Source organism: Bos taurus, chromosome 2, assembly GCF_002263795.3.
Source record: "Bos taurus isolate L1 Dominette 01449 registration number 42190680 breed Hereford chromosome 2, ARS-UCD2.0, whole genome shotgun sequence".
NCBI classification, from domain to species: domain Eukaryota; kingdom Metazoa; phylum Chordata; class Mammalia; order Artiodactyla; family Bovidae; genus Bos; species Bos taurus.
The window spans coordinates 125,413,351-125,426,516 of NC_037329.1; the positions used below are offsets into that span (position 1 = coordinate 125,413,351).

A 13,166-nucleotide genomic window follows, 5' to 3' on the forward strand; every position below is an offset into this window, starting at 1 on the left:
TGTTATCTATACACTGGGAATAATACCTATTATTACCATGGGGGAGAGTGCCCTGGTTTGAGCCTGTGTGCCTATGTGTTAGTCGCTCAGTCATATCCGACTCTTTGCAACCCCATGGCCTGCCAGAATCCTCTGTCCATGGAATTCTCCAGGCAAGAATACTGCAATGAGTTGCTGTTCTCTTCTCCAGGGGATCTTCCTGACCCAGGGATGGAACCTGGGTCTCCCGCATTGCAGGCAGATTTTGTTTTTACCGTCTGAGCCACCAGGGAAGCCCCAGTGATTTCTGCTGGAAGATTAACTAGCCCAAGCATGTCTGAGTTGGTTGAGTTGAGGTACGTAGATTGGAAGTGTCCCGTCAGCTTCTCTGCACAAATTGATTTACATTGAGGGAAGAAGGTGTCAGAAAGGAGGTTGCCTCAAGGACAGATGTGGGAATTGGGGGGCGGGGGTGGGCGGGGGTCCCTCCTGGAGTGGGAGTGGTGGGTAGGAGATGTCCTCAAACCAGGATCTGCATCCCAAACCTTGCCTGTTTCCTTGACCACAAGGGTCACCTTTGTCTTCAGTAAAACTGAGGCAGTAATAACACCTCTCTCTAGGATTATCCTGACAGTGAAGGAACTAGGCATATATACAATATTCTCAGAGGAGTGCCTGACACTTAGCACTTGATACATAGATACAGGACTTCCAGGTGGCGCTAGTGGTAAAGAACCCGCCTGCCAATGCAGGAGACTATGAGAAACACAGGTTTGAGAAACGCGGGCTTGATCCTTGGGTCAGGAAGATCCCCTGGAGGAGGGCATGGCAACCCACTCCAGTATTCTTGGCTGGAGAATCCCCATGGACAGAAGCGCCTGGGGGGGCTACAGTCCATGGGGTTGCAAAGAGTCGGACATGACTGAAGCGACTTAGTACACACACACATAGATACATATAATTGTTCTTGCTGCTATTACCTATTTTTGTTATCACTATTCTGTATCTGGGTCCTGAGAGACCCATGATGAAGACCTTCAGCGGAAACAGCTGTACCAGAACCCCAGGGCGATTGGGGTAGGGGTGGGGGTTGGGACCTAGGATCTGCTCTCACAGGTCTCCCGCTGGGAGAGCCTGATTTAGACTCCAGGATCTTGTGTTTGGCACAGCCTGCTTAAAGCCATTTCTAAGGACCATTAGATGGGGCCCTCCACCACAGTCTCCCCGTCACGTCCTGCGGGGCTGTGGCCATAATCACTCACAGTCCTGGCTGCTCGCCCAGGCTCTGAAGGCCTTGGATGCACCACAAAGCAGCACTTTGGCCAAAAATCTGCATCTCCCAGAAGTCCCAGCAGCCAAGATGGTTTGAGAAGAGTAGATGGCAATTCCAGGGCCATAGCAGGATGCAAAGGCTGTGTGCAAGCCCACATGAGACTTACCAGGGACGATGCCTAAAAGTAACTGTAGACACCTTGAGAAGGGGCTGTGAGTCTGGTGTTATACAGGCAGGACGGAAACCAGTGAAATGTCAGGCATTTCCATTAATAAAAAAGAAACAGGTCCGAAATGGAGTTACTTGTGCTGAACCCTAGGTCAACAAACCAAGTGTTAACCAAGTTAATACCTAACCTAACTGAAGTTTCTGCCTCTCCCAAGAATGTGACCTTTACACAGTCAATATGGAATTAACACAGGGGGCACTAATGAGGAAATCTGTTTGGCAGATCCCACCTTTCCCCTAAAGGAAGGTGACTTTGCCCAAAACAATCCCTTTTTGCTAGAGTCTTTCTTTCTCCACCCTCTTCTGTCTGTAAAACCTTCCATTTGTACAGCTCCTTGGAGCCCCTTTCATTTTTTTTTTTTTCATCTTTTTTCTCTTTTTGGCTGTACCACACAGCCTGTGGGATCTTACTTCCCTGACCAGGGATCAAACTTGGGTCCCCTGCATTGGAAGCACAGAGTCTTAACCACTGGACTGCCAGGGAAGTCCCTGGAGCTCCTTTCTGTTTTTAAGGTGGGATGCTGCCTGAGTCATGAATTCTTGAATAAAGTCAAATAGATCTTCAGATTTACTCAGTTGAATTTGGTTTTTAACACCATTAATAGGATTCTGTGTGTATTCACAAGCGGACTGGCTCTCATTCATGTTCCCCACAGTGTTCCTGGAAGTAAGACCTGATTGCTGTGAAGTGCCTGGTACGGGACCTGGCTGGCAGCCATCATCGTCGTGGGGGAAGGTCATTCCTTTGCACTTTGGTGCTGTTTTCCTCCCGCTGTGCCAGGCACTGCCTGGGAACAGGGAACATTGGGGGGACCCAGGGCACAATCTTACCTGGAAAGGCCTCCCTGATGAGCTGAGTCAGCTGCTTCACAATTTGCAGCACGGCCGCCTCACTCAGCCTCTCGTTGGGCACGTGTGGTGTGTCATCACTGCAAAACACAAGCGGCTCGGGAAGTGGCACAAGGAAAAGAAGGGACAGCTCCCCCTGAGAAACCAGCTCTACCCAGACCCAGCTGCAGGACTGGGACTCAGACAGCTGCTGAGAGGGAGGGACCAGGCTGGAGTTGGGAGTCACCCGGACAGAGTTCAAGCCCTTGCTCTGCCATTAACCTGCTGTGGGTCCCTGGGCTGGTTGTTTAACCTCTCTGAACTTCCACAAGCTCATCTGTAAAATAGGGACAATATGGAACTTCAGAGGATCTGTGGGACTTCAACAAAAAAGGTTCCAAAATCACTGTGCAGAGCGACTGCAGCCACGAAGTTAAAAGATGATTGCTCCTATGAAGAAAAGCTATGACAAACCTACACAGAGTATTAAAAAGCAGAGACTTCACTTTACTGGCAAAGATCCATATACTCAGAGCTATGGTTTAGTCATGTACTGATGTGAGAGTTGGACCATAAAGAAGGCTGAGCGCCAAAGAATTAATACTTTTGATCTGTGGTGTTGGAGAAGACTCTTGAGAGTCCCTTGGACTGCAAGGAGATCCAACCAGTCCATCCTAAAGGAAATCAACCCTGAATATTCATTGGAAGGACTGATGCTGCAGCTGAAGCTCCAGTACTTTGGCCACCTGATGCGAAGAGCCGACTCATTGGAAAAGATCTTGATGCTGGGAAAGATTGAAGGCTAAAGGAGAAGGCAACAGAGGATGAGACGGTTGGATGGCATCATTGACTCGGTGGGGTGGAGAAGCTGATCTGAGTTCATTCCTTGCCCCAAAGGTTCTAAGGAGTTTGGACCTGCCTTCATAATAAAGCATCTGGATGTATTCTGGCAGGTCCAGGGCCTGCCCCAGGACCATTTAGCCCCCACCTGACCCCTCATTTGACAGACCTAAATTCCTGGATCCATCTTAGAAAGGTGCAGCAAGAAAGAGAAAGAGGGAAGGGAGGTTTGGGGAAAAAAGGAGGAAGGGAGGTTTGTGAGTGATAGGAGCCCCCACAATCTAAAGCCTGAGGATTCTGCTGGACTGAGCGCAGCAACTGTGCCCCGAGACTCCCTGGGGAAGTTAAGTAGCTGAATCATACGGAGACCACTACTGGCAGTCCACGCTGGCTCACTTTGTGCCGGGTACTTGCCGTGTGTCGAACCCATATCCACTCATTTATTCTTCATAATAACCCTACAGTGGAGCTTCTATTGTTATCCCATTTGACAGATAAAGAAACCAAGGCAAAGAAAGGTGAAGAGTCCTGCCTAAGACAGTGGTGGAGCCAGGGTTTGAACCGGTCAGCCCGGCTCCAGGGTCTATGCTCACATCCATTACATCCTACAGTGTCTCTGATGCCCTCGTTAGGACAGCAGGAGTGGCCCTGGAGCCCCATCCTCCCTGGGGACAAGCCAAGAATCTGAAGACATCAGAACAAAACTCCATTTTCCCCTAGTCTGGAGGATTGAATTCTGTGTGATAGAAAACATATTCAATTGCTACAGGTTAATCCCCAAGGGATTGTGATTCTCCCAGGAGAGGCCAAATTTCTTAGAAACCGAAGAATTAAAAGGGGGGGGCCCTAGAGGTCTTCTCATCCAATGTCATAACTTCTGCAAGTCCCAGAGATTTCCCAGAAAAATCATGCTTTTCTGTTAAAGGATGGTGAATTTCTCAGAGGGATCATGTCTTTTAGAACGTTACTCATTTCTCAGGGAGCAGGGGGCCGGAGTCATGGCCTAAAACTCACTTTCTCCTTGGACTGATTCCTGAGCCCTGGGAAACCAGAACTGCCCAGGCTTCTCTGAGAGACGGTCACATTTCTTAAGGGTCCAGCCTTACTCCACCCACTACTGTCCATGTGAGGGTCATTCTGGTCACTCCCACGTCACAGTGAGGGACAGCTAGGGCCGTCGTGGGTTTGCTCCACCTTATGGAAGTGTCTATAGAGACTAGAAGAGGGCGCAGGAAACCAGAGCTCCAGCCAGCCCTCTTCACCTGCTCTCTAGCTCACCACTTCCTACAGGAAGTCCTCCCAGTTTCACCAGAGGGAGTCAGGTGCCCTGTGAAACTCCCCCACCCGCCCAATGCCCCTCTCTCCTCGCTGGGATATCATGGTCAGTGACCACATCTATATCACCCAGGAAACCTTGAGCTCCCTGAAGGAGGGTCGGGGTCCCTATTATCTCTGTTCCCCCATGTCTACCCAGGGGTGAGCACAGGGCAGGCTGATCTACCAGGAGAGGGAGGGAAGGATCAAGTGAGTGAAGTGGGGACCATGAGCGCTGAGGAAAGTTGAAGGACTTACAGCAGTATCCTTGGAGGAGCAGCAGAAATGGCATCGCTATGGCTGAGCTGAAATTGCCCCTCAAGCTCTCTCTATGCAGGCCAAGCTCTGGCCAGGGAGGACCCGCAAGGCCAGGCAGCCAGGGGTGGCCCACAGCTGGCCAGGACACTTGGTCCCAATGCTGGCCCACCTTCAGCCCGCCTAACTTTCTCCTCTCCCTGCATTTGGGTCTCTGGGGCTTGCAGTCCCTAAACTCTGGTGGGAGTGGCAGCAGGGTTCATCCCCCGACTTGAAATCCAGGACTTCCCCACATGCTCAAACATGCCATGACCATGTCCCCAGCCTCAGTGAGTGCCAAGTTCTGCTGAGTCTGGGAGACACGAGGTCAAGGGCACAGACCCTGGAATCAGCCAGGCCCAGGCTCCCATGGACAAGCTTTGAGTTTCAGGTTCATCCTCTCTGCAACAGGGCTGGTGTGAGGACTAAGGGAGATGGTTTGGGGCAGGTGCCAGGAGGGCAAGGGGCATTCGCAGTGGCTAGGGAAGGGTAGCTGTGGTGACGGCTCTCACCCAGTCCAGAGGATGAAGTCTGGCTCTGGCTCGATCTCCTTCATGGCATAGATGGAGGAGTTGATAAGGATCCAGGGAGAATCACAGAGGTAGTCGCCCCAGGGGCCTGCGTTGGGCACCGGCTGGGAGCCTGCAGACGGGCATACCTGGAGAGGGTCTTCAGACACCTTGTAGTCAGGGTCCAGGTGCAGGTCAGAGATGTGCCAGAACTTCCCTGCAGGGACAAGGAGACCCCTTTAATATGGGTTCCTCCCTGAGCCTGGCTAGGGAGGGATCAGGAGAACCCTGGGGTAGGAGAGGGGAGTTTACACAGGTGAAAGGAAGTTTTCTCCAAATCCAGGGCTGGGCTTTGCCCAGGGAGGCACTGAGCAGAGCAGAAAATAGGCTTGGTTCTGTCCCTGACCTCTGACCTTTGACAAGACCCTTTCTATTTCCCCACCTCAGTGTTCCCAGCAGCAGCAGGAGGGATTGGACTGTGTGACCTTCAGGAATCCTTCAGGAGTTCTATGTAGAACTTTGTTTTAAAGCAAAGATGAGTTAAGCACCCAGGTTCTGGAACCACATACTAGCTGTGTGACTCTGGGTGAGAAGCTTCACCTCTCTGAGCCAATAACTAGAGCTAAATGTTATGCTCTAGGGAAATATATACAAAAATCTGGGAGAAGGCTTACACACCAAAGGCATCATAAGATCTTGCTAATTAATACCAGCAAAAGGCTGGGGAATATGTGTGGAAATAAAAAGGAAAGAAGGCTGAGCACTGAAGAATTGATGTGCTTGAACGGTGGTGTTGGAGAAGACTCTTGGACTGCAAGGAGATCAAACCAGTCAATCCTAAAGGAAATCAACCCTGAATATTCATTAGAAGGACTAATGACGAAGCTGAAGCTCCAATACTTTGACCACCTGATGCGAAGAGCCGACTCACTGGAAAAGACCCTGATTCTGGGAAAGATTGAAGGCAGGAGAAGGGAATGACAGAGAGTGAGATGGTTGGATGGCATCACCAACTCAATGGACATGAGTTTGAGCAGGCTCCCAGATATAGTGATGGACAGGGAAGCCTGGCATGCTGCATTCCATGGGGTCACAAAGAGTCAGACATGACTGAGCTACTGAACAACAAAAATGTGTGGAAATGGTGTTTATGAGTAGTAGACCAGAAAAGGTGGAATGTCATTTCAGACTGGCTTGAATTTCTCATTGTGGGCCTACTTGTTAGTGACTCTGGACGTGAGGTGAAATGCCAAAAATCTCTAGGTGTAACACAAAGAAGGGAATCTAAAGAAACAGGCTTTGGAGTGGCTTTCTCATCTGCATCCAGCACAGGGCCTGGTACACGTAAGTGGTTTCAATGATGCCTATTGAAGGAGAGGTTGAACAGGTTTGGCCTCTCCCCTAATTCCTGTTTCCAGAATTTCCTCACTTTCCATCATTGCTCTCACTTCCTCCTCCACTTCCTGTGTCACTTAGCGCCAACAGTCAACACCCACCCATCCCAGTAAAATGGGCCTGGGCCTGGGAGTCTGCCTTCTATTGCTTTCAGGGTTGGCTAGCCAGTCCCCGACTCTTTCCACCCTCCCTTCCCCACACCCCCAGTGACTCCAAGACCAAAGGTAAAGTCTGGACTCTGATCTCACTCTTTGATGCTCCTGAGCTTTGGCCCACCTCTCCTGATCTAAACCTGGTCTCTGGAAAGAATCAGAAACTTGTTCATACCAAGGTACACACGACTGATTAAACAAACCGTGGTCCCTCCCACGATCATTATATAATCATCCTCCTCACAGCCCTGAAGGGATTGACCATTATCCCCTTTCCATTTTGGTGATAAAGAAATGAAAGTTCAGAGGTCAACATGCTTGAGATCACATGGTAAATGCTGGGGGTGGGGTGGGTGGGAGTCCTCTGGCTCCCTAATCACTCCCAGGAAAATGTGATTGCTAAGGGGGTAAAATCAATGCCTTTTATTTTAACTCTTTTTGTAGATCGTCTATGCATGCATTTTAAGTTTTTACCCTAACTGAGACTCTTTGTTTATACTGGGGGAATTAAAACTTTTCACACGAATTGTGGTCACTAACATATTTGACTGCAGCCATGAAATTAAAAGACGCTTACTCCTTGGAAGGAAAGTTATGACCAACCTAGATAGCATATTCAAAAGCAGAGACATTACTTTGCCAACAAAGGTCCGTCTAGTCAAAGATATGGTTTTTCCAGTGGTCATGTATGGATGTGAGAGTTGGACTGTGAAGAAAGCTGAGCGCTGAAGAATTGATGCTTTTGAACTGTGGTGTTGGAGAAGACTCTTGAGAGTCCCTTGGACTGCAAGGAGAGCCAACCAGTCCATTCTGAAGGAGATCAGCCCTGGGATTCCTTTGGAAGGAATGATGCTAAAGCTGAAACTCCAGTACTTTGGCCACCTCATGCGAAGAGTTGACTCATTGGAAAAGACTCTGATGCTGGGTGGGATTGGGGGCAGGAGGAGAAGGGGACGACAGAGGATGAGGTGGCTGGATAGCATCACTGACTCGATGGACGTGAGTCTGAGTGAACTCCAGAAGTTGGTGATGGACAGGGAGGCCTGGCGTGCTGCGATTCATGGGATCGCAAAGAGTCGGACATAACTGAGCGACTGAACTGAACTGAACTGAAGTGAACATATTTGAAATTACTCCTACAGGGGCAACATCCTAAGGCAGAGAAAAGAAAGCAACCACCCCATTTCATCAGGAAAGTGGGCAGAGTTGAGGGGCTTTCCTGCCAGCAGCGGTAAGTGGGTCATACCAGCTTCCAGTCAGGCCAGCCGGGTTGGCTATGGAAGCTTGAGGAACTTTTCCCTTCTCTCTGGCATGTGGGCGCCTTGCTTCCTCTGCAGACCATACAGAGGTCATCCCTTTGCCTCAAGCGGGCACTTTCTCAGCAAACCACAAACATGGAGCAGCTCTTCCCCTTTGATGTCAGCCCTCAAAGTTCTCAACAAGCATTTCTTCACCTCAGAAACTCCTTGTCTGAGGCTCGAGTGTCAGCTGTTGGTTTCTCTCTTCCGGCAAGTTCCGGACTAGTCAGTGTAGAACTGGAACTCCTTCCATGCTCCCTTGGGCTTCCTATGACCTCTGAGTGCATATGTGAGTGTGCGTGTGCGTGTGTATGTGTGTAGATGCTTGTCTTTATGCCCACGGCCTCAAAGGCCTGACTCTGGGAGAGGTCAGAAGAGTGGAAAGAATGGCAGAGAGGGCCAGAGGTTCAGACATGGGCAGCCTTAGGCTCCAGTCTCCTCATTGTGGAGGCCGACCATAGACCTCTCCTCTTCTCCTTGGCCCGACCCCCCCCGCCCCCACTCCCTCTCCTCACAAGGCCTCTTTTCTGACTCCTCTGCCGCTTTCCCCAGTCCTCTCGGGTCATTGCACGGCTGCCTTCTCTTCTTCATTGAGGTCTCAGCTGGAGAATCATCTCCTCAGATAAGACTTCTCTGACTGCCTTTGCTCAAGTTCCACTTCTTCCCACCCATCTGGTCTCTAGCTGGGTGACTCCACATGACTCTCCCATTTTATTTTTTCAGAGCACTCTCACACATGAAATTATCTTGTTGACTTGGCTGTTGGCATCTGCCCTGTCTACAGTGTCAGAGTGCTTGATCCCAGAATGCTTTCATAATACATCTGTGCTACCCATAAGAGACGGGAGCCACAGGCTTCTATGGAATTAGTCACAGACTATAAGGAATTGAGGTCTAATTATCATGTCATGGAGAAGAAGGTGAGCACAGGGACCCTGAAGAGGGAGGCAGGTTACTGGGTTTCCTCATCCAGGGCCCCTTGGACTGCAAGGAGATCAAACCAGTCAATCCTAAAGGAAATCAATCCTGAATATTCATTAGAAGGACTGATGTTGAAGCTGAAGCTCCCATACTTTGGCCACCTAATGCAAAGAGCCCACTCATTAGAAAAGACCCTGATTCTGGGAAAGATTGAAGGCAGGAGGAGAAGGGGATGACAGAGGGTGAGATGGTTGGATGGCATCGCTGACTCAATGGACATGAGTTTGAGCAAGCTCCGGGATATGGTGAAAGACAGGGAAGCCTGGCATGCTGCAGTCCATGGAGTTGCAAAGAGCTGGAGACGACTGAGTGACTGAACAACAGCAACAATCCAGGCTGAGGACTCTGAGCAAGCCAGTTGGACTGAGGGTGTTTGACATCTGGCCTACTTCTCTATAACCATCAAATAAGACAGTGAACAAGAAAGGACCTGTCCAAAGCACATGAAAAGATGCTCAACACCACTAATTATTAGAGAAATGCAAATAAAAACTGGTCACACCAGTCAGAAGGGCCATCATCAAAAAGTCTACAAACAATAAATGCTGGTGAGGGTGTGGAGAAAAGGAAACCCTCATACACTGTTGGTGGGAATGCAAACTGGGTACAGCCACTATGGGGCAGAGTATGGAAGTTCCTTAAAAAACTGAAAATAGAACTATTATATGATCCAGCAGTCCCACTCCTGGGCATATACCCAGAAAAAAAGATAATTTGAAGAGATACATGCACTCCCATGTTCACTGCAGCGCTATTCACAAATGGCCAGGACACAGAAGCAACCTAAATGTCCACCAACAGAGGACTGGGTAGAGAAGATGTGGTATATATATACAATGGAATATTACTCAGCCATTAAAAAGAACAAAACAATGCCATTTGCAGCAACACGGATGGACCTAGAGATTCTCATTGGAGAAGGACATGGCACCCACTCCAGTATTCTTGCCTGGAAAATCCCATGGACGGAGGAGCCTGGTGGGCTAAACCCCTTGGGGTTGCTAAGAGTGGGACACGACCCAGGGACTAATACACAGAGGTTCTCACACTGAGTGAAGTCAGATAGAGAAAGACAAATATCATATGATATCACTTATATGTGGAATCTAAAAAAAAAAGGGTACAAATGAACTTATCTGCAAAACAGAAATAGATTTACAGAGGTAGAAAATAAACTTGTGGTTGGGGGGAGGTATTGAGAGGGGGAGGGATAAACTGGAAGATTGGGAATCAACACACACACTACCGTATACAAAACAGATACTAATAAGGACCTGTGCTCTGTGGTGGCCTGTGTGGTAGGGAAATCTGAAAAGGAGTGCATTTATGTGTTGGTATAGCAGTTTCACTTTTTCCCAGATTCACACCTGGGATTGGCACAACATTGTAGATCAATCATACTTCAATAAAAAGTTTTAAAAAAGGAAAATATGATGTTTAATTTCTGTACATATTTTATTCATGTGAAAGTCAGTGGTGTCCACTCTTTGTGACCCCATGGATTATACAGTCCATGGAATTCTCCAGGCCAGAATAGTGGAGTGGGTAGCCTTTCCCTTCTCCAGGGGATATTCCCAACCCAGGGATCGAACCCAGGGTCTCCCACATTGCAGGCAGATTTTTTATTTCTATTGAGGTGTTCCATTATTTTTCTTAGTTTGTAAGAGCATTTGTCTGTATAATATTAACCCTTTATCTATCATATATGCTGTAACGTTGGAAGGGGGGATAAAGACTTCCTTTTCTGCTTCTCCTGGTAAGTAAAATTAAGTCAAAGAAGCAGACTACAAAACTATGTATGTAGTGTGGTAGTCATTTTATTTTTAAAAGCACATAAAAATGAAGAGAAATATTTATAAGGAACCCGATGAAAAAGTTAATGATTTTCTTTTTTATAGTTTTTTCTATTTTTCCTTTTTTTTTTAATCAGTGAAGATATTTAAATTACAATTGGTGTGTGCTTTTCCTCCCAATTAGATTTTAAGCCTAGGGGACAGAGATAACGATGCTTCACTTGTCCCCTGCAGTGGCTTACAATTGTCTGACAAATAAATACAACGGCGAATTAACATTTTTATTTTATTTGTTTCTTGTTACTTTCACTGTGATCTTGGTTGGTTGCCCTGGGAAGCAGAGGAATTAAATAGTTGTTTAAGAGGCTAATTTTAGAAGAGGCAGTGTGTGGTGCTCAGGATATAGCTATAGGAAGCAACCTTGGAAGCTGTCAATTAACATCTTCAGTTAACCTCCTTGCCTGGTCCCTCAAGCTCTCTCCGAGTCTTGCTCATGAGGTATAGAAACCCACTGACACCAGCCAGACACAGGTATATCTGTCACTGTGTCACTCAGACCCCATTGTTAGACAGTCCTACTAAAATAAAAACTTCCGTCTCTACTTTTTTTTTTCCCCAAGAGATCTTTTAAAAAATATTTGTTTATTTGGCTGCATCAGGTCTCAGTTGTGGCACATGGGCACACTCTGAGGTATGTGGGATCCTAGTTCCCCGACCAGGGATCAAACCCCTGTTCTCTGCATAGCAAGGTGGATTCTTAACCACTGGACTACCAGGGAAGTCCCTTTACTTTTTAATAATTAAAAAAAAAAAAAAATCAGTCTCAGAGCCATCCCTGTAGTCACTAATGATCTAATGATGAAAAAACACAGGACTTTAGATTTGTGAGAAATTGGCACTTGACACCACCACCCTCCTGGTTTCCCACTGTCACATGGTGTTTCCAATACAGGGTAAAAAGGGCATTTCTGGGATTATTTTGCACCTAGGCTTGGTACAAGCGCACCAAATAGCATCCCATCATAGTCTGAGGAGGCACTGAGTTATTGCAGGGGGTGGTCAGCGTTGGTTTCAGCTGAGTTTCCTGCAAATGGGCAAAGGCTAACGAAGGTTAAGTAATATGGCAAAGTAGCTGAGAAATGATATTTCATTTTATAAAGTTGGGGTTCACAGTTGCTAGCATATTAGGATCAACTCTCCTAATGTTTTTGCCTCAAATGAAAATGAGTCAGAAGTCAAGCTCTTGGAGGATAAGCTCCAAGTGAGGACAGTGAGCTACTGGACGTTCAGTGGCCTTTGTGCTTTAGGAAGCAAAGCTGGTCACTGGAAGACTGGTGTATGGCTTCACCTGGAAGAGCTATCTCTCCTGAATAACAGATTATGGCCCTGCTAGAAAAGTGCTCCTTGGGACTTCCCTGGTGGTCCAGTGGATGAGACTCCACACTCAGGCGGCCCGAGTTCAATCCCTGGCCAGGGAACTAAGATCCCACATACCACAGTTAAGCCCATGTGCCACAACTACTGAGCCCGTGTGTGCCAGCAAAGACCCAGCACAGCCAAAATAGATTTAAAAAACTAAGTATTTTTTTAAAACAGAAGAAAGAAAAGTGCTCCTTGACATTATTAATTGGTCAACTCTCAAAAAAAGAGTAGCATGGTGGGGAAGAAAGGTGGAGTTAGTCAAAGCCTAGACAACTTCAGAGGCAGTTGGGGACTTCTCCAACTGCGCCATTCAGCAGGGAGAGGCCCTGTTTATCTACTTTCAATTTTTTTTTTAAAATTTTTGGCCACATTCCACAGCATATGAGACCTTAGTTCCCTGACTAGGGATTGAACCCATACCCTCCATATTAAAAGGCAGACGACTGGGGAAGTCCCTGCATGCTGGTAAGTTGCTTCAGAATGTGTCTGACTCTTTGCACCCTTATGAACTGTAGCCCGCCAGGTTCCTCTGACCATGGGATTCTCCAAGCAAGAACACTGGAGTGGGTTGCCATTTCCTCCTCCAGGGGATCTTCCCAAACCAGGTATCCAACCCAAGTCTCTTATGTCTCCTCCATAGGCAGGTGGGTTCTTTACTACTAGCGCCCCCTGGGGGAAGTCCCTGCTGCTGCTGCTGCTGCTGCTAAGTCACTTCAGTCGTGTCCGACTCTGTGCGACCCCATAGACGGCAGCCCATCAGGCTCCCCCGTCCCTGGGATTCTCCAGGCAAGAACAATGGAGTGGGTTGCCATTTCCTACTCCAGTGCATGAAAGTGAAAAGTGAAAGTGAAGTCGTGTAT

General features: G+C 47.9%; 1 protein-coding gene across 2 annotated transcripts in view; it reads right to left on the reverse strand.

Annotated features, from left to right (window-relative positions):
* Nucleotides 1–13,166, reverse strand: part of SMPDL3B (sphingomyelin phosphodiesterase acid like 3B) — a 32,739-nt gene that overhangs the window by 12,494 nt on the left and 7,079 nt on the right. For both annotated transcript variants that reach the window (XM_015460330.3, NM_001100379.1), the window contains exons 2-3: nucleotides 5,269–5,482; nucleotides 2,312–2,409 (exon numbers count right to left, since the gene is read on the reverse strand). In XM_015460330.3, coding sequence (XP_015315816.1) covers nucleotides 2,312–2,409; nucleotides 5,269–5,482 — 312 coding nt within the window. The remainder of the gene's footprint in view (nucleotides 1–2,311; nucleotides 2,410–5,268; nucleotides 5,483–13,166) is intronic.